General features: G+C 32.5%; 1 protein-coding gene across 3 annotated transcripts; it reads right to left on the bottom strand.

Annotated features, from left to right (window-relative positions):
* Nucleotides 1-9,643: 9,643 nt before the first annotated feature.
* Nucleotides 9,644-21,036, bottom strand: LOC106460488 (suppressor APC domain-containing protein 2-like). Of its 3 annotated transcripts, none has more exons than XM_022387230.1 (5): nucleotides 20,722-21,036; nucleotides 20,071-20,217; nucleotides 19,149-19,250; nucleotides 13,935-14,054; nucleotides 9,644-13,740 (listed from the first exon to the last, which is right to left on the bottom strand). In XM_022387230.1, exons 1-5 carry the CDS (start codon nucleotides 20,899-20,901, stop codon nucleotides 13,618-13,620), a joined length of 672 nt encoding a protein of 223 aa, XP_022242938.1. In that variant the 5' UTR covers nucleotides 20,902-21,036; the 3' UTR covers nucleotides 9,644-13,617. The 3 variants fall into 3 exon arrangements, 2 of the variants coding, with proteins under 2 accessions (XP_022242938.1, XP_013775643.1); XR_002610790.1 differs by lacking the exon at nucleotides 20,722-21,036 and adding an exon at nucleotides 20,407-20,510 and having other exon boundaries at nucleotides 9,645-13,740; nucleotides 19,130-19,250; XM_013920189.2 differs by lacking the exon at nucleotides 20,722-21,036 and adding an exon at nucleotides 20,407-20,510 and having other exon boundaries at nucleotides 9,647-13,740.
* Between the last annotated feature and the right edge of the window lie 968 nt (nucleotides 21,037-22,004).

Below are 22,004 nucleotides of genomic sequence, written 5' to 3'. Positions count from 1 at the left end.
AATTTCGTCGGAACAAAGTTACGGAAAAATCAATTAACAAACGGAGACGTAACAATATATAAAATATGCTGCATATCTGGGACAAAAATTTATTGATTTACTTAAGTTTCAATGTAAATAAAATGTTTCAACTGGGATATGATTGGTTGATTATGAAATATATTTTCATTTTTACAAGGCCCGGCATTGGCAGGTGGTTAGGGCGCTCGACTCGCAATCTGAGGATCGCGGGTTCGAATCCCCATCCAACCAAATATGCTCGCCCTTTCAGCCGTGGGGGCGTTATTAAGTAACGGTCAATCCCACTATTCGTTGGTAAAAGAGTAGCTCAAGAGTTGGCGGTGGGTGGTGATGTCTTACACTACTAAATTAGGGAAGGTTAGCTCGTGTAGCTTTGCATAAAAAACAAACAATCATTTTTACAAAGGTGTAAAATTACATCTTTTGCTCTCTATATAAAATACTAAAGAACATTTTGAAACATTTTCCTCTCACGAGAAATAAAGGTTTCATGGTTGATACGTTTTTAACATCTGACATAAACCACGTACTGATACATACATGCATACCATCTTTGCATCATTTTTACTGACAAGTATCAGATAGGTAATCCTGCTAATAACAGCAGATTCGAATAAAGAATAAAAGGAGTAATCTGTGACTGATAACTTGACTGGGTTTCTGTAAGTGTGAAATAATGAGACTGGATAAATGTAAATAAATGAACAAACTATTTATTATAACAAACAAACATAATGTTGCGTCATCGAGATCACGTGACTATTCTTAAGCCCTTTGCTTTCTAGAACTATCCTGTACCTTGGCGAATGCTCTAGCATTTACTAGATATAGGGTAGTCTGGTATATAAAAGAGGGTGACAACGTGACAGAATAAGGTAATGTGTGTGTAGGTAATGAGTAATTGAACTGCAGTCAGAGAGACGTATTGTTGAAGTTAACGTTCGTTGATATAGCGTTTGTTTTAGCGCGATTGTTGAAAACAAGTGTATCGTAAAGTTATATTCGGAAAGAATAAACCAGTTTTATTAAGTAAATACTTGTGTCGCTAAAGTTTCGTCGGAACGAAGTTACGGGAAGTTAATTAACAAACGGAGACGTAACAATAAATTACAGTGTAGGTACTTGAGCAGATAATCACCGTTGATTCTGCTGGAGTATGTTTAGCTCCACAGCTTTCTTTCTCTCAAGGTAGACTTCCATTGAACTAAACACGATGGTCTTCAAATATGATCTTATCTCAACGATCTCTTACTACAACCAAACTAAGAAGGCGTGCCTGAATTCAACAAATAAACTGACTTTCTTTGATTAGTCTACAGGATCATTTAATGACATTTGTTCTCTCATTGCATTAATCGGCTGTTCCATTTAAACAATGTCAACTCAGCCAACAAAGGATATGGATTACAGTACTAATCCTTTCAACGCAAATTCTATCTGTTACTGCAATATCTTCTCGAGCAAAATATACGTTTATGCTAAAACTGCAAACAAGCTAAATAAACGATTTTTTAAAAATTCCTATTTAACTAAAGCTGGTAGAAAACATACAGCTATACAAACTGGTGATGTGCTAGGCATTTTATCTACTAGCACCAGCCATTCTAGCTGTTATAATCAGGTAGCTCTGTTTTAATATCTGGTAAATATCTCCAGTAGTGAAACACTGCTTGATAACTCAGAAAGTAAGGGTTTCTAAACCCTTGTGATCAATAAACTACCCTAATTTCACACTAATCGAATTGTAATCACACAATGTAATGCATATAGCGTTCCTTATAATACCAAAATAGATCGGAAAGCAAGAGTTGCAGCACCCTTTTAGCTAAGTTTTTGAACTCCTAGCTACCATTCTTAGTTTTGGGTGCTAATGATATACCAGAATCAACATATAAGCTACACTAGATGTGAGACACGTAGATAAATCTATAGTACATAGATTCGACCAGAAGTCAGAGGTTGAGACCAATGAGTCAGAGAGGATAGAATCTCATGTCGTGTTGATTCACCCAGTGATGAGAAATAGCTGAAAGTATTAATCTGGCTGTCCACAATGAAGTTAGAGGCAAAAGACCCCCATAACGGTTGGCCAAGTCACAACCAACAACCTAATCAATAAGGCTGCGTTTGATCGATTTCAGAAACTAGAATGGCTGAAGCTAGTAGATGCAATGGGATAGAGATACCAATATACTTGGTACAGTTCTGTCTAGCCTGATCTAAGTTGCTTTTGTAACACTTGTACATACTAAAGATAGACCTCTTCACAGTGGTACATCCATTTCTTAACTGTCATAGCACTTGATGTTAGTCACCCTCTCCGAGCTGTTGATGTGTAAACTCGTGCACATCAGCTAATGCAGACTATAACTACTCCATGTATCCTTGTAGAGATTGTGTGATATCTGTTCTTGGGAGAGGACTATATATCAAATCAGCAGGGAACAGGAGTTTCTGTCCAAACACATGGTTATGTTTATTGAACAACATTTAGACCTCTGTTCATTTACTTTGTGTGCCACCATGACATACACCCCAGTTGATGTTGCGAAAATTTACAATCTCGAGCAGCATTTGCATGATAGTTTGTATTAACTGTACTACTAAATCACCAGACAGGGTGTTATAAGGCAAAGTGTGTGTCTACACCACATCTAACACTTCACACAACTCAGAGAACAGCTGGTTGTTGAAATGAGCTCCTTGTTTTGGAAGAGCACAGGATAGCATGGTTTGGAGATCTACATGGCTCTCAGCTATGGATTGTGCTGAAGTATCAACCAATCAATAAGACTTGGTTCATTTTATGAAGCTATTGATGGTGATAAGTATGTACTGATAATCTCATTCAGTCACAAAGATTGTACCAGGGCTATCCTCTGTACAGGAGATCCAACAATTCTCTGCTGGAGTTTACCCTGTCTCTGCTGATTGCTGCTAGCAACATCCCAAATAAAATGGAGCCAGTAGAAATACCACTGAATTTTAGCACAAGTGTGGAAAACACCTTGATGCCACCCAATTTCTTTTTTACGCAAAGTCTCAAAAATCTTTTGCCTTAGAGCTCTAGGTACCACTAGCTGCAACACAGTTTGAGAACCGTAGCTTGGTGGTTGATAACAATAATTATATATGTGCCACAGGTCACGTGCATTCACGCTACATTGCTCCATTTGTGTGGGGCGAGGTTTACCTTACTTTGATGTTGCTACAGCAGAAATGAATTCAACTCCCACATGGTGTCCAACATCAGGAAAATCAATGAATGGACAGGATCTCTTTATATGGCAAGGTAATCAATCCAATTTTATATTTTGTGGGTTCTGGCACAGCACTATGACAGTCGTATTCTTACAATGTTGTTAATAAACATCCTATCACCCCTTCCAGATTTTTAAGGTATTAAAGTGGACCATTTCAGTAAAGCAGGATGCACCTAATCTAACCTCCTACAATACTAATGTGTCAATAGTATTTTTTAACAACCACACTGACAAGTAATTCTTTCTTACATACATGATTACACATTCTACTCTTTCCTGCAAGTTCCATAACAGTACCACAGTTCCACTATAACTAGTGTCGGTATCTAATAGGAACATGCTGTCTTACCATGGATATGCTAGCACTGGAGCTTCCACTAAAGCAAGTTTAGGGATTGAAATGTGTTCAAATTTCTCACTATTTCTAAAGTGTGTCACAATTTATTAAAAGCAGACAGTGGTCCTATTATCTTGGAGAAGTTGGCTTCAATCCATTGGCAATAAGAAGCAAAGCAAAGGAAATTGCAGACTTCTTGTTGGACATAGGTTGAGGCCAGTCTCTCATCACTGCTATCAGTATGTAGACTCTACCTACAATATGAGGGTGAAATTTCAGTTCCAAGCTTGCTTTCTTCATCTGCTTGAATATCATTTTGGGGTTCTCAGGAACAAACTAAAATGTGCAACCAATCATCAAGCATCTCTCCCATTGCAGTCCCTTCAGTGTAAGCTTCATAGTCTTTCCAAGATGGTGAACATATTACACAGCCCAAATAGCATAATGCAAAACTCAAACAAGCCATCTCTTGTGCTAAAAGCAGTCTTAGGACTGCTCACATCATCCAGCTGAAATTGCTAATATCCATATGCCAGACCTAAAGTGTTGAAGCAATGGAAACCTTACAGAGCATCCAGAGATTCATATCTTCATAGCAAAGGAAAGGCATCAACATGATTTTCTGGATTCACCCACGTAAAATCAACATAGAATCTTGGCATACTTTCCTTTTTCTTGGCAATTACTATTGGAGATGCCCAAATACGCTTCACAGGTTCTATCGTCCTGTCTTTTTACATCTTCTGTATCTCAGGGCTGTTTTTTTTTGTTTTGAATTTCGCACAAAACTACACGAGGGATATCTGCACTAGCCATCCCTAATTTAGCAGTGAAGGACTAGAGGGAAGGCAGCTAGTCATCACCACTCACCACCAACTCTTTTACAAACAAATAGTGGGATTGACTGTCACATTATAACGCCCCACGGCTGAAAGGGCGAACATGTTTGGTGGGATGGAGATTTGAACCCGTAACCCTCAGATTGCGAGTCAAGCACCCTAACCATCTGGCCATCTTAGTGCTTCAGGGAAGCCTAAACTAATGTTGCTTACTTTCTGGACATGGAATAGTTTATTTCACGTGCTGGCTCTATAACCATGTTACACAGTACAACTGAACTAAACTTCATCCACAGTAAACCACGGACACACCACTTGTGTTATTAGAGGTACTGTTATTCTCTCCAGTACATATACGCATGCAGTCCACTGCTCCTGGGTTCAACCTAGTCGACATCTGATAACTCTCTTGTGAAATGTTTGTTTGCTAATCATTAATGCAGTATGTCCACCTTGAGGATGCCAAGACCAGAACTAAGGTCGGAGTGATATCTCCTAGACACAGCCAGAGATATGTTGCTCCAATCACCATTAGCATGGATGTTCATTTGGTTGTGCTACCAATGACTGAAAAGGCTTAGCATCTCTTGCATTCCACACATGATATAAGATATGTATGCATTACATAGTACAATTATTGACTGAAAGGGCGTAGCATTCCTTGACTTTTAGTGGTGCTGTAAAGTGTGATGGATGAACTCCATTGTACAACTATCACTTGACCATCCCATGCTAGGAAGGTTGTTTGGTTGAGAAACTGACAACTGTAAAGGTGTAGTGACCACTTGCCCTCCAAAAACCCAAGTGATTTTATTCATGAAGATCATAACCCTTATCATAGCAGCTGCAGTTCTTCCAAACCAACAGTGGGGTTTCTTTTGGAAAGGCCATGCATGTGACCAGTTAAGATGGTCAAGTAGTCACAATGTTGCTGACTAAAATGGCTTAGCAACCCTTTCTTCCTGAGCTCCCAAGTAATTATGTTAGATGCAATGTATGTACTACATTGTACAATTTTCACTTGTGTATTATGGTAAGATATTTGTTTTTTAAGAGAACAATGACTCGAAAGTTGTGACTCCTTGTGCTCTAGACTCCAAAGCAATTTTCTTTGTGAAGATCACCACCTTTATCATAGTTTCTGTGATTCTCTCGAACCATTGGTGGGGTTTCTCTTGGAAAGAAATTGCTCATACACTTGATTGTATATGACTCACATTTCATGAAGGGGCTTATATTTTATCTTAAAGCAGAGATCGAATTGAGCCACTTTTGTCTTGTTTTGTTAGGGTTATCAGTGTTTACTTTCCTTTGCAGCTGTACAGCATGAGAGGATCAATTTTTATTAAGGAAATACATTGGTTCAATGGTCTGAGATTGGTGGCCATTTGGGACAGTGAATGTCTACTTACTGTAGCCTGATGTATTTAACCAGTGTTGGCAAGGGAGAGAATTGATATACAAGGTAGAAACAGTGCAAATAACATTGATGATGCATGGAATATTATGGCGAATAGTCTGTTTAGATAAATTCTACCAGGAAATGTTTATTCTGTAATACTGTTGTGTTGTACATAGGAACACATTTTAAAACTGTAACTACAGTGGTTAAGTTCACGAAAGTAGCCTGTGTACCATTACTATGGTAATGGCACACATACTTGAAGTAACATATCAAAAGCTACTTGTGTATGTGATGGTTTATAGATGTTTCAGTATTGTGTTTTCAATTATGTGTATTCTTGGCTTAGCATACGTGTATGAAACTACAGTGTCTTTCATGAATGTTATTCAACACAAAATGAATCAGTCACTGAAAACAAAGCAAAAACTTGACTAAGAATACAAATTTTATCTGTGTGTTGAATAGTTGTGCAATTAAGTATGGAAAATGACCTCTAAGGCATTAATTAAAGAAACAAGTGACATTTTCACTTAGGCTTGTGTGATTGTTTACTTGGAATTGGCAGAAATGAATTTTCTAGAAAAACTACGAGTAACAGACAGCTCATGCACACTTGCAGGAAAACAGTTTATAGTACAAGGCCATTTATAGCACTTGAAAATGTGGACTGTGCATGAATGCTGGAGGTAGAGAGTAACACCTTCCTGTGAGATGTATAAATTCTCCTCTGTGCTTAACTTGTATCTGAGGATATTGCAGACAAGATGTTGGAGTCATCAAATTTCAATGGTCAGAGTAACTAGGTTAACGTCCAACTGACATTTCATCTAATGTCTGTCACTTGTGTGGATAATTGTACTGCAGTCTCGTCCCCTCCCTGTTTCTTTCCTTTAATGTTTGAGTTCTGTTGGTTCAACAACCAAATGGTAGTACAAATATGGTGGGATTTTCAAGATAGATGTGGACACTAAACAGGTAGTTTACATCAGGCTCCAGACACAAGGATGCCTGCATAAACCGAGCTGTCTGCAGGTAGTAGGGATCGTGTTCTACAGGCAGGTTATGTGTGAGCACACCTAAACCTGTAGACGTGGAGCATTTTTAATTTTGAAAATTCAGTCCTGATGAGACTTTCCAAGAAGTGTTTTACTATTACTATCTTTCAACCCTCCATTGACTTTAAGTTGCTACTCAAACTCTGTGAAGAAATCATGGAATGAGTCATTGGTGAGAAAATGTTTTCTGATTTCAGTGATTCTGTGGAGCTTTTAGTGCTGGCCTGACATTTACATCATTGGAGCCTATAGATGAAGATGCATTGCTCAACAATGCATCTTACATGCATATATAAAGACAGTAACTGAAGGTTTAGCTCCCTGAAGCATACTCCAACACCACCAGCTGTTTCACTATCTGGTCTAATGAAGATGGAGTATGGGTTCAGCCAAATTCACGATTCCTAGTGTTCTTGTCGTACCCTTGGAGACCACAAGGCCAGAGCCAGCACTCCTTAAAGTCCAGAATAAAATGAATAGCCAGAAAATCAGAAGGTCCAAGAGCAAGTCCTGCTCAAAATACAAGTCTGATGACAATGAAAAAAGTAAGTACAAAAGTGCTATGATGTATCTCATCAGTGGGTGTTTTATGTGGACAGATCCAGTGAGATCATCCATTCTTATGGCCAGAGAAAAACTTTTCCTAAATTACAAGCCCTGCATGAAAACCAATAAGTGGATAGCTCAGTAAACCCATTTTCAAAACCTACATTAACACCAAAGTCAGTTTTTAGTGGCAGGCACCACTAAGACTTCTTCAGTTCTCTTTCAGTGGAAACCACAAACACCAACATAACTACACTTCATTACATTAGAGCATCAGCTTCTATGACAATGATCCCTATAACACTGTTGGATGTAAATGCTGAGGAGATGGAGCTCCCACAAAAAGCTCCTGACTGAAGTAAAAGGGCAACTCGTGCTGAACGAGATAGCAATTTGAAAACACTATTTTCAAGATCAGGCAAACAGGTGAACAAAAGCCTGGGGATTTTATTATTGCAAAGAAGTTTGTTAGAGCATAGACACTCACCAACATAGCCTGAAGAGGAAGTGTGTAGACTCTGGCACATGTCCTCTTGTGAGAGCTAGGGGTTATTTTCCAGACTACCAGAAATCTTCAGTTGGAAGACTTGCTGTCATTGCTCCTCTTGGTAAATTAAACTTCTCACCTTAATTGTAAATAAGATTTGATTAACTATATATATATGTGTATCCCATTATGATTAGGTTTAATGGATCCCTGTGTGTTTGTATAGTGAATATACGTATTTAGATTAAGTTCTATCAACAGTGCTCTGACCATAAGTAATTATTATTTGCTATGACCGTGTTTCACTTTTATGTAACTGACTTCTCTGCAGGAAAATTGTTTTACCAAGAATACCACAACAGTAACTATTGGTTTCACTTTCATTTTATGTTTAAGAATTTTTAGAATAACTTAGAAGGGGGAAACACCAAGCTGATAAGAACTTTTGAATAAAGCCTTCACTTTACACTTATCAGCTCAACATACACAACCGGCTTGGTCTTGTTTTAATTTTGTAAATAAGCATTTTTGTACTTGTGTATCTTTTGATTTCAATTCTTTCTTTCTTCCATTTGAACTCAGTTGGAGATAAAAATAATACTTAGTCACACTCCATAATCCAGTATCTTACAAACCTTCAGTTAGAGGGTTTAACTAATTTCTATGTTGTAAATAACACATTGGATGAAATGCAACAAATACTATTTAAAGTAAAGAAAAACAAACAGACAATATATAGTAGTATTTTATAAATGTTCAGTTCTTAGGACGAGGTTTGGCTCTGGATTTCAGAGTTGACAATCTAGGTGTGAATCCATGTGATGCCACAAAATATTCCACACACTTTAAGATGGGGTGCATTATAACATTGACAGTCAATCCTTCATGCATGGTAAGGTACTGCTGACTGACTGCATTCTCTCTGTTTAGTAATTAAAAATTAGGGACATTACAGATTGCCTTTGTAACTTTGTCATAAAATCATAAATACAAAGCATTACTTTGTTCTTTATGTAAGTAAAGTATATTACCCAAGTCTTAATTTTGTTGTATCATGTCATCATAGCTGTAGAAAAACACTTGCATTTTAGAATTCTAACAACAATTAAAGTTTCATTTCTTCGAATATTGTTTTTGCCTGCACGAGAAGTTGGGTGATTAGGTTGTTTATAAAATTCAGATTTCAATTCTCACAACAAATACAGCATAAACAGCCTATTGGACAGCATTGCACTAACAAAAGAAATAAAAAATGTTTTATATATTAATTTATAAATTACGTATAATTTTACAACTGCCAATAATTTCTGATGCTTGAGCTAGATTAGATGCAGTACCTTAAATGTTTGCATTGAAGCTTACCAACAGGAGTATTATGATTGAAACAAGATTTTTAAGTCTATAGGAAAACTAACAAAATACAAAAATCAATACAATACGTTGTTTATGAATTGGCTATAAAACATAGTAAATCATTATCTTTGATAAAAATCTTTTTAATTTGCAAAAACACATTGCCTATTTTTAGGGCATGCATTTAAATATTTCATTTGACTAAACATCAAGAATAATAAGAAAATTATAGTTAAAAATAGTTAATATTTTAATCAGTGAAATATCACATTAACATCATTTAAATGTGTAGAAAACCACTAATTTCCTTCTCATTAGGAATTAGAAAAAAATTCCCATGTAGGTGATAAATTCAATAAAATTATCACTATAATTAAATAATCAAACTATGAAAGCAAAGGCACTTAAAATAATTTGAAAGAAATACATTTCTACAATTCTGGTTAAATGACACTGATGATCCTTCATACAAAAATTCCCCCCAAAAAATTTTAAGTTCAACAATGGATCTGTTAGTAACGTGAGACAGTTTTCTAAATTAGTCACTGTTTCAATTAAAACCTTTTGAAAGACAATGTAAAATAAGTTACATACAAAGATTAGTTTTGTACATTAAAAACCAAATAAATTATGTTACATTCTTCACAACTTTCAAACGTCTTCAATTATCTCCTTTGAAATAATGTACTCGTTATACCAAGTGAAGACAAAAATGATACTTGTAATATTTGTGCAGTAGGTATTCTGAGTAGAAAGCCAAACAATTGACTTAGTTACAGCAGGAATTCATAGCCACAACACTCTACTGTTTTTACTAATGAAAAAAAATATAATATTCAACTAGTTACACAATCTTGTTTCAAATGTTCCTACATGTATTCATTATTTTCTGTATGTTTTCATAACAGAAAAATAACAATGAAACAAGGCTACCAGAATATTAGAGATTTCAATTGTAATAATAATCTTTTACTAATTACAAGAACGAACATTTGATATAAAGAGGATTAATCACACTACATGGGAACCATTGCCATATGCTAATGCAATAGTTTGTTCCTAAAAATTGTGAATCAGGTACCATACTTCACACTTATATATTTGATTCACAGCAAATTCTTGACCACTCAACAGTGGAATGCTACCATAGCTTTGAGATATGTCACACCATTTCTAAGAAAGGATATTTATATAGAAAAAAGATTGAAAACTGATGTAGAGCCCTTATATTTTTAAAAAGGAGCCTTCAATGTCCTCCATTGAAGAACAGCACTGAGAACCCTGAAACCACAATCCAAAACTATGCTCTCATATGCAAAGTGGGGGCTATGTTTATTACAAAAGAGAACCCTCCAATGCAAAAGTCATTGAAAATTACAAATGACCACAAGCTACCAGCTACAGTAATCAACAACTGTTTTCAATGAAAAAATTAAAAAAAAATTAAATCACAGCAATCCCATTTAACCATCAAAGCCCTTGAAGCAGGGCCAATGGATATTTGAGTTTTCAATCTGTTTAAAAACAGTCTTAGAAGTCACTGTCAAAATATATTGGAAGGTATATGAAAAATGTTTGGCCTAAAACAGCAGCTTGTTACAGTGAAAAAATGTGGTGTTATGTAACATTGCATAACTATGACCATCATACTGAGCAGGATTTATGATAGTGGAAGTAGTTTCAAGGGCAATACAGAACTTGTATGCTTATCCCAAAAAATAGGTTTATATTTGCTAAGAAACTACCATCCTATGAGAATTCTCAAGGTTTTGTTTCTCAGATGATTTTCCTTCTGTTTGTGATTTTATTAGTAGATCTATTTGGTTGCACCCATTTACGATGTCACAGCATGTGCAATAAACAACTAATAATGAAGATCAGCTCGGAAAATAGCTACAGGCAAAGTTTAAATACTAAGGACAGAGCCGATTAGAAGTTAGTTAGCTGAATTTACAGTGATTAAAGTGGTATGAGAAATAATTTGTGGTTTCTTGGGAAAGTGATTAGATGAAATTCCTGCAGAGAAGAACATTAGTATTTAATGGGAAGTTTACAAGATTTAGGAACAAATTCCAGATCTGATAATAGTCATAGGTCACCAATAAATCTTTGTCAATTTTCTACGTATTGTTTATGATGGTGACTACTGCAATTGGTAAAATAAAGTATCATATGAAATGTTTTAATTAATATCAATCAAGTTGAAACTAATTACATATATGAAACTTGCTGACCAATAAGAAATAATTTATATTCTAAGATGAAAAGAAAGTTTTTAACGTTCTTTCAAAAAAGTGTCACAACAAAACTTTGGAAATTTCACAATGTAAAAACTGAGAGAAAAATACAATTTTATGATTTTTTAAGGAAATGTTTCACTGAGTGATGCTCAAGCTTGAACATAATGTAGGGTAGATTATCACCTACATCAGTTTTGTACATATTATTTGTGTCATTCTTTACGAGTTAAACATGACACAAATTTTATAAAAGCCAATCACATAAAATTCCCTGTATTTGCTTGTTTGTATTACTGTGAACTCAAATAAGGATTTTCTCCAAAAGGATCTCTTATACTTTAAAACCACCAAAAAATAAACTAAATTTAACAGCAGTGATTTTCCAAAAAATATTTTTTCTACAAGTTTTACAATGTTTAGAAATACCAAGTGCATCCACTTTCTTTCTCTTTTAACTTTATTCCATATAACAGTTACTTCAACTTACATTTAGTTTTGTACAAACTCATCCAAATAGCAATAACCAAATATATATATAAATAAAAGACTTTTATAAAAAATATATTTAAAAATAATGGCACTAGAGAGGCATGAAATTAGTAACAACAAAATAAGTTTCATATTTTTTTTTATATTCAACCCTTCCAATTACCATGATATCTAAACTATACTACAAAAAGCTTTAAAGTCACATACTTATGTTTAAGTCAGAAACAAACACGACACAAACAATAACAAGTTAATATGAAGAGAGCTCTCTCATTGTAATCATTATTAACTTAGGTGATAAGTTTAATTGCAGAGTTCATTAGAATCAAAATATAACACCAGAATTGTGTAAATACATATATAAAAGTGATAAAGCTTGCTCAAAAAACATTGTATACATTTAACATAAAGAGCCAGCAAAAACAATCCCGAATCCATGACTAAACTTATTACCAGTACATGAAACAGAAATGATCAAATATTATCTAATCAGAATGCTTTAAATGTAAAATTTCTTATTTTTTTGTAAAACTTCTCCAATAAAAAAACCCATCAGAAATGAACAGTTTCAGAAAACTTTTTTTTCATTTTCAACAATAACTTTCAGCATTTCCCTGTGAATTTATATATTAAAATTTAAAAATAAACATGATTTTTTAATCTAACAAACAGCCAATTAATACTTAGAAAAATATATTAATATTAGCATTCAAATAAAAAGTTTAAAAACTAGTGCAAAAGACAACTAAGGTCTCAATGATAATACCTCTATACTAATGATTGAAATGAATAAAAACCCTATAGTGCGAGTGCTTTCAAAAGGTGGACCTTTCTTCTTCAGGGGCAAATGGGAAACTAAAGAAGAAAGATCCACCTTTCAAAAGTGCTCGGGTTATAGGGTTTCATTCATTTCTGTCAAGACTTCTTGAACCTATGTGTTTTTCTAACATCATGTCTATACTAACAATAGAACTTTTGTATTCAGATGCCTTAAAAATTGAAATTATTCAAAGAGAGGAAATTAAAAAACACCCTTTGTTACAATACTCAGAAAAAGTTTAAAACACTATGACTAAGTTATATATTATTAATAAATTCTTATGTTACGTGATAATTAGAATTTTCTTAAAACAGTTATAATGAAAATAGTTTTTTGTTAAGCACAAAGCTACACAATTGGGTAATCTGTGCTCTGTCCATCACAGGTACCAAAACCTGACTTTTACTCATCTTTTAAACTCTTCAAACTTACCACTGAGGGATTATACTTTTTATTACAATGTAATAAACAGTAAAGAATTATCACAAATTTTAATAAATGTTTTGCTTTGTGTTTAGGTCAGGTAGAAAACAGTATTTTATAGTTATAAAAGCAGTTTAAATGTTTTGAAAGTGAACAATTTCTATAAATGATATAAAGATTTAATTGCATATTCATCTAACATTTTTTTTTCACACATTGCAGCCCATTACATTTATAGCAATGAAAAATAATTTCATTCCTTAATGATTAAACAAACTGCAAAGAGCATGGCACTTAGACACGAGATAACGGAGTAAAGATGGATACAAAGCCCACAGGTCATATAAAAGCAGTATAGTCTACTTCTTGGTGATGTTGAGTCTTTGCTTGAAACAGTTCTCTAATGAGAGATGATTTTTCCCGTTCTAGTCGTGTAATGTATTCAGATTTTTTACTCACCTCCTGTAAAAATTACCAAAAAAAGTGTAAATAATTTAATTCCAACACATCCTCAAAATCAAAAGTTGTACCACAAAATTGTTTCAAAAAGAAAACTGAGGATTTCAGTACAGAAAAACATGTTCAAATGCCTAGCAAGATAGTTTGCATTTTGATAAAAAAAACTAAAACATATAATGTAATGAAAGAAATATTACCTGTGTTAGCATTTTGTTTTGTTCTTTCAATTTTTTGATTGTTGATTGTGTTGAATCTCGCTGCATTCTACTGAATGTTGCAGGCTGACAAAGAGTAAGGTGCATATGCGAAGGAAATTCCTAAATTTACACAAAAAATGACTAAATTAAACTAGTTAATTTTAAAGAATTGAGAATGACACATTTACTTCAATCTACACTTTCTTTTGCCGAGTGCAGTAACTTGTATTACAAATGGAAATCTAAAAAATCTAAACCAAAAGAAACAAATATTTATAAAATGCCCAGCCTTCTCCAAAAATTATAATTATGAACTACACAATTAAAGGAAATGTGTAATAAACTAGAAAAAACTAAAAAAAATTAACATACTGTTTACTGTTGCAACATGTTCTATAGTTGGCAGGTTCTTTTTAATTATTTCTAAAAACAGAAAAAGTAAAGTCCAGTCCATGTAATGATAGTAAATTATTTCTTTTATAATGTTTGCTACAGGGTACATTCACTTTTACACAAGTTGATGGTCTAAGTTAACAAACGTTTCAACAGATATTCCTCATTAATGGTGCCTTTGCCCAAAATACTTAGCTTTGATCAATAAACATGTAACTGACCTGAATAGAAGAACAGATGCAATAACTTTCACTGTCTAATGCCGAAGTGAAACACTCATTGAATACATAATTTATTACTCATTACTTGTATTTTTAACGTATCCTTGTTTCTAGATATCCTATAAAGCTACTTGACCCTTATCATTCATAAATATTCTAGGTATTGCATCATCATCATGGTTAGTAGTCCCATCTAGCAAAGGAACATATAAATCAAAACATTAAAAAATACAGCTTACAATATTTCATTTTGTAGCTTAAATTAATTTGCATTATTAAACTCAAGTAATTTGTATAATCATTAAAAAATTATAAAACAATTTTATAATTTCTATTCTAACTACACCTTATTTATGCAGTTGTTTTGTAATAATAATGAAACTGCTATAAAATAATAGCAGTTTTTAAAACCCATGTCATGATTCAAAATTATATGCTCTGTATCTATAAAGATGTCAAAGTGAGGCTATAACTATTATTTAAAATCTGAATTACCTTAAACAGTATGAGAATGAAGGTCAATAAGCACCTTATATATTGTTTTTTAGCTTTGAAATGAAATCTCATTAGCCAGCTGCACTCATGAAACTTGAACTGAATTTTCTGATGACAAATTATTTTTTTTGATAAACTAATGACATTCAACAAAATTAATTTTAAGCATTGAAATTTCATAATATAATTAGCTCCATCATTTTACTTTACTTGCCAAGTAGCTTGGAATATAACACGGAAAAATAAACATCCAACCCCTTCACTGATGGCAGTCACACAAACATGCATTTCCAGTTATGGATATGGTGAGAAAAATGGTATAAAAGACAAACTCTATGGGAATAATACACCTTTATCATTCATAAGTGAACTGTACCAGGGTACAGTCAATTGGTGATAGTTCACACTGTGACTGGTTGTCATTCAGCCAATCAGAAAGTGTCTCATCAGTATAAAGCCTGTAAAAGTACAGGAAATCATACAATATCCAGAGTGCTAATGTGATTCCAGTCATGGCTCCAAAGACTGAAATACTGTATTAAAAGCATATCGAAATCAAAGTTTTTACCAGTCAAAAATACTCCATCTGAACAATTGTGGCAAGATTCAGTGTTTTAGTAAAAACTGTATGCAAGACTCTGAAGATGGAACTGGAACTGTAAACAATAGAAGTGTTCAAAAAATAAAACACTCAAAAAACCAAGTTACTCATCTCAGGGTGCGTTATTTATAAGGTAGATGACAGCTGAAAATAGATCTAATCAACAACCTTACTGTAAATAAAAATATGAATGTTACCCTGAGAACTGAAAAGTACACATTACCATGAAATGGTCTCCATGGACATATAGCTGCTCAAAATCTGCTTTACAGAAGAATTAACCAAACCAAATGTATGAAAAGGACATCAGACTACAATGAGTGAAATGATAAAAGCTGGATATGTGTGCTCTTTAAAAATAAAGCCAAGTTCACATTATTCAGCAACAATCAATGAAAGTTTGTTTGAAAACAGAGACTAGAATGATATCATTGTCAATGTAAAACACCTACAATGAATGTCAGTGAAGAATAAATACAAGTATTGAGTTACACCTCAGCCAATGGTGTTAAATTATCTTCACAAAACTGATATCACCCTGATTCTTGACAAGTACAAGCAGATTCTGATTTATCATTAAATTCCCTCTGGAACAGGATTCATTGGCAAGGGATTCATTTTCCAGCAAGACAGTGATCCCAAGCATACAGGAAATATAACAGAACAACATCTTGGTGATAAATAGGTTGACAGAACACTCACAACCACAGCTTGTTCTGTATAAAGTCTCAATACAAATATTTTTGAGCCTTTAAGAGCTTATACCGAACCTGAAAATATCAAATGGCAACCAAACAACTTAAAAGAATTGCAGGACATTTCAAACGCAAATTTTTGGGTAGATGACCTTTGTCAGACAGTATATGTTGTGTTTTTCTATGTAACATGATAAAGTGTATGTGCTTGAAATGTTACATAAAATGAAGCAGAATAAAATTTTCATTTAGGAATGCTAACTTATTCATTATTACTTTTTACCTAAGTTGTACTTTATCAATATTTTGCTTGACACAGAACACCACTTTGTTTTCATGTTGCCATGCAGTTTTTAATCTTTGATTGTGGAATACTATGAAATAGTTTTCATTTAAAAATGTATTAATATAGCTATTACTTTTTTTTATAATATTATATATTATTTCTGCTCACATCTAGCAGAACAACAGTTACCCACTTATCATTTTCTGTGATTATCTTTAGTACCATTATGTTCACTGCCTAGTTCTCATTACTTATTGATTGCAACTCCTGTATGTATACCACATTATTATTTCTATGACTGCAAGTATACTTTTTAGTGTTTTTAACAAAAACAGAAAGCATTTTACTTGCTAATCTTATGATTTCATTAACTTAATTTTATATTCCATTGAACATGTTTGCTTACTGATTGTGTGTGTTTTTACCTTGAACTGACATCGACATGATGTTACAAAAATATAAAAAAAATGCAACATTCTAATGAAATTTATTAGTAAATCACACTGAATTCATTGAGAAACTCATAATTATCTTAATCATTATGGAATTCAGAATTCACAGGTATTATAGACAATGTAAGAATATAATGTATACTGAACAAATTCAAAACAATCACTTAGTTCTACTTGTACAACAGTCAGTCTAAAGAGAGGAGTTAAAAGCTTCCCCAATAAATATTAAATTTGGAGAGAATACCCAAAAAGCTATGGGTCACATTTATATATTTTTTTAAATTGTTTGTTTTTATTAAAACTTGCAAAGTTTTAAGAAAATTTAAAACATTTTTCACAAACTAGATGTATTACTATAAAACAGTCACCTTCAGAAAGCTATTAACATTAATAATTTTTTCTATAAACAGAAGTGCATCCAATTTCTTTTTTGTGTGTGACAAATTACTTATTTCTTAGTTATTCTAAAGTCAGTCCTCATAGTTCAATGTCTTAGTTTACAAATTCACCAACATTTCATTTCAGAACTATTATTTTTTCTTCATACCCCTGACTTGTTAATACCTCAGAAAGCAGATAACATTAACTTGATTATCTTCCTATTTTCAAATGTTTTGGTTTTTTTAAAAGACATTTTTAAACAAGCCTTTGTTTAACATGATAAACATCTTCAGGTACAACAATCTAAGATTAACTAACTTTTTTAAACTCTAAACTATTGTACATGGAAATGTATCATTCATGCAGTTCCAATTGTTTCTACATACAGATTTTCTACTAAAACTAAATAAATGATTTGTTTTTTAAAAATAATTGTCCAAAGTTTCCATGTATTAAAACTAATAAATATTCTTGTCACAGTTTGTGATAAATAATATATTAGAGAGTAAAAGTAAGTTCACATTCGTTCTAGAAACACAAACATAGTACAATGTTTACCATTTGACAAAAAAACTTGGGATTATACTAGATTACTTCCCTTCAAAGATGAAAATCAAATATTTTAAGAAATATTTACATCATAGTAATACGGAAAAATTTTAAATTAGACATTTTGGAATTTCTTCAAATTCTATTATTAGTGTATAAAACTTAAAAAATAAATGAAAACCTTATAAGTATAAAAAACATCATAAGCTTTTAGAAAAAAGTTATTGATACTGGACATAAGTTCAGAGAGAACACGTTAAAATGATAAACAAACAGACATTTTTCAGTAAATATTGTCATGTGCAGTCACACCAATGCAAGGGCTAATAGCTAATATTTCAATTACTTGGACAGTCGTAATAATAAAAAAAATTAAAAATCATAAAAATTAATTTTGATCAATTGATTATTTTGTGGGTTATGACATTAATCAATGAACCTAAAAAAATCAAATGTGTTACTACAGTTTTTGTACAAAAGATATGTCTGTGAAATGCCAAAGTCAGACTGACCCAGACTCTGACAAGTTGGAATGCAAAATAGCATTATTTTGAAGAATAACACTACTTTTTTCCATTGCATAGTTTGCAACCTTCATAACCTCTAAAACCTCCTAAATGCACATCAAGTTTTGTTTCATTATCCCTGTATATTGTATCTGGTATTTTCTCTAATACAAACTGTTGTGAAATCAGCAGCATAGACTAATATGGAAATTTGATAACTCTGACATCAAATGCATGATACCATCTTGTATAGCACTTCGTACAATATCTGGGCATGCACACTTTGACCCCACCCGTGTACACTGAATTAAAATCTTACAATAATAAAGGCTCTAAAGTACAGAATGATAATTTTCAGGTTCTTTTAAAGTAAGCACAGGTGAATATATAAACTGTATATATATATATCATACAAAGTAAATTTGTTATTTTAATTCTCTGACAACTTTCACATTTACTTTCATCTACTTTAAAAATTGAAACAAAAAAAAAAAGTGTAAATTTTAAAATGTTTTCTAAAAAGTTTAAGTTGATTAATATATTTAATTTTGACCACAGATTTTTATTATCAGAAACAAAGAAAAATTAACACTTAAACCTTTGAAAGAATCAATACTTTCTACTCATAAAAAAACCTTTTCGGTGCTCTCAGTAAGTGCTGCAATATGTTGGTTTACTTCAAATATTCTACTCATTTGGAAATTTTGCCTTTCTTGGTAAGCATCAGTGGAATACTCCTGAAATTTGTAAAAGGACAGAAATAATAATAATTGAATTTAAATCCAATAATCCATACCAATACAAGATAGATCTAAAACTAAATATATTGCTTAGTTGTTCTTTAAATCAGGTATTCACAAGTACATATATTAACTATAGCCACAATCTACATGAACTAGCACTAAATAATTCACTGAATTATGAATAGTCAAAACACATTGCTTAAAATGCTAAATCTTTAGCATGACTCAGGTGAACAATAAAGACCAGAAAATTCTCTGCTTCAATACTTCCTTCTCTAATACAAGCATAAAGGACCATCCTCAGGCATGTCATGTCTACAAGGCTAAAGCTAACACAACTTAGAGCTGTTCATAGACATTTGTTTTTATGAGATAAGCCTGTTATAAAAATGTTAAACTTAGTAATGATGATAATATGGATGATACTAATAGCATATAGCTGCTCACAAACACACATCTTGTTTATAAATTATATGAAGACTAAATAGAAACACCATACCAGATTTAAACATAAAATTTAATGGAAAACAAACGCTTATTTTATAATAGTATTAATAGTAATACCATTATCATTACCTTTCAGAATTTCTATAATTTACTAAGGAATTGACTTTGACTTTTGTCTTCATTTGAAAAATGTAAAACTAATGTATATATACATCTGTTACATTTTATGTTTACTGTCTTTACTTCAAAGTTCTTCTTAAATTATATATTTGTTGGGAATAACAAAGAATCTTGATGCACAAAAAATCAACTGTATTATGAGCATATGATGTTGAAAGGTTTCAAAGAACGTTAACTCAATACTAACAAATATCGCGCCAGTTTGACTGAAGTATGGCATTTTCTTCAGGACACACTCGATTTCTTGCCGGTACCAGTCTCGTGCACGCTCAACAGCTTCCAAACCCTGGTACAACACATCTCGTTCCTGTTCTAGCTGTTTCATTCGTTTCAACTGTTAATGTTACGTGGAAAAGAAAAATTTGAAACTAAAACTGATATTATATTATTGACTGCAAACATTTTATGTACAAATTGAAATGCTCTCGCACAAAGTATTTAGCCTTAACAACCTAATATTTAATTTTTGCAGTTTAAGAAAATGAATAGTTTACATTATATAGAAATATATGTTAATTTGTACCATATCGTAGTCTATTCCATTATCTAACGTGTTGTAACTGCCATTTTTGTTCCCGCCTTCTCTTCAACTTCAAGCATCTAAGCTAAATGTCAACTGCCGGTTTACTAAACGTAACGCCCTCTGAAAACCTCATATAATGTTAAACATAGGACTTGCTTGTTGGTTCACTAGTTCTTGTGAATGAAATTAAAGTTAATTTAAAATAATAATAAATAAGTAACCAGTGTTAAAAATAAAATAAATAATGTTGAGTTATTAATGCTTCCCCTAAAAATCACATTTGTAAATGACTTTAATAAAAATTATGATAATTACAATACAGTCGTTGTTCATGAAAACTGATGGCATACATATAGCCCCTAAACCATTAATTATGTCTGTCAATATACTGGCTGGCCTGATGAGTCCTAGTATTTGACGATATACTTCGTCGGCACTTGATATGGAAAATGTAGTATAGTTGACATATTGTAACATATTCTTCTTTGATTTCATTTATGGGTTTTTAGTACTAACATAAACTCCAGATTAAAAATTTTCAGACCACCGATATAATCCTAAAAACACGATTTAACATCCCAAATCAAACATTTTTTAGATACTTTAGGTGACTATTGCTATAGAAATTATCATCAAACTTTGCTAAGAAAAACAACGATCAAGTTGCAACAGTCATATCACGTACGCACTAAACAAACCAAACTGCTACCACAAATTTCAAAGCATTATTTATGGCATTAAAAATAAAGATTTTGTACTTTTTTATTTCTCCTCATTATAAGTACATATTTTATATTGTGGTAAAAAAAATTCCAGATTACGATTAAAACCCAATAGTGCTGATTATTATTTATAGATAACATTTTCTTTATTTACATAAGCTTTGTGTGACAGTTCTCAAAAATATCATAAATTTGGTAAAGATATCAGAAAGAAACTTCAAACCATATAATTATTAAGTTTATTTTAAATTATCTGATAAAAATAATTCAAAGTCAAGCCCACGTAAACGATAACAAATTTGTTTATTTATTTCTTCCTTGACGTTTTTACAAATTGCTGTTACTGTACACGGCTGTAAGCCACTTTTACAAACGACGTTAAATGTACTATGGGAACGAATAAACCTATTAGGTAGTCAAGAAACTAATGTCGCTTTTTAGATGAAAAAACCAGAACAACGAATAAACCTATTAGGTGTACCTGATGATGACAAAACCTTGTCGAAACGTTGTACATTTGATGTTATGTTAAACTTATATTAAAGTTTTTCTTCATTACCCATTCAAGCCGTCTCTAGCCATTATTAGTCTCAAAGTGGGTTCCTCGTCATCAATTTGAAACCTATTAGGTAGTCAAGAAATTAATGTCGCTTTTTTTTGATGAAAAAAAAACCGAACAACTGCAAAGAATAAACCTATTAAGTAGTCAAGAAATTGATGTCGCTTTTAAGATGAAAAAACCATAACAACTTATATATCAAAACAAAACATTTAGTAAATGAAATAGTCTCCATTCTTATAGATGATGCTGTTACGTCTCCGTTTGTTAATTAATTTTCCGTAACTTCGTTCCGACGAAACTTAAGCGACACAACA

This window comes from Limulus polyphemus, unplaced genomic scaffold (assembly GCF_000517525.1).
Source record: "Limulus polyphemus unplaced genomic scaffold, Limulus_polyphemus-2.1.2 Scaffold780, whole genome shotgun sequence".
Classification (NCBI taxonomy): Eukaryota; Metazoa; Arthropoda; class Merostomata; order Xiphosura; family Limulidae; genus Limulus; species Limulus polyphemus.
Note: the sequence above shows the minus strand (reverse complement) of the source record. Positions and strands in the feature narration are given on the sequence as shown.

What these genes read in the sequence shown, in the direction of transcription:
- LOC106460488 (XM_022387230.1), bottom strand. Translation starts at nt 20,901, where the DNA reads ATGAAATCAAAGAAGAATATGTTACAATATGTCAACTATACTACATTT. An exon ending in TCATGAACAACGACTGTATT is followed by an intron (nt 20,218 to 20,721) that starts GTAATTATCATA and finishes TAACATTAACAG; the next exon opens with TTGAAACGAATGAAACAGCT. An exon ending in AAAACAAAATGCTAACACAG is followed by an intron (nt 13,741 to 13,934) that starts GTAATATTTCTT and finishes TAATTTTTACAG; the next exon opens with GAGGTGAGTAAAAAATCTGA.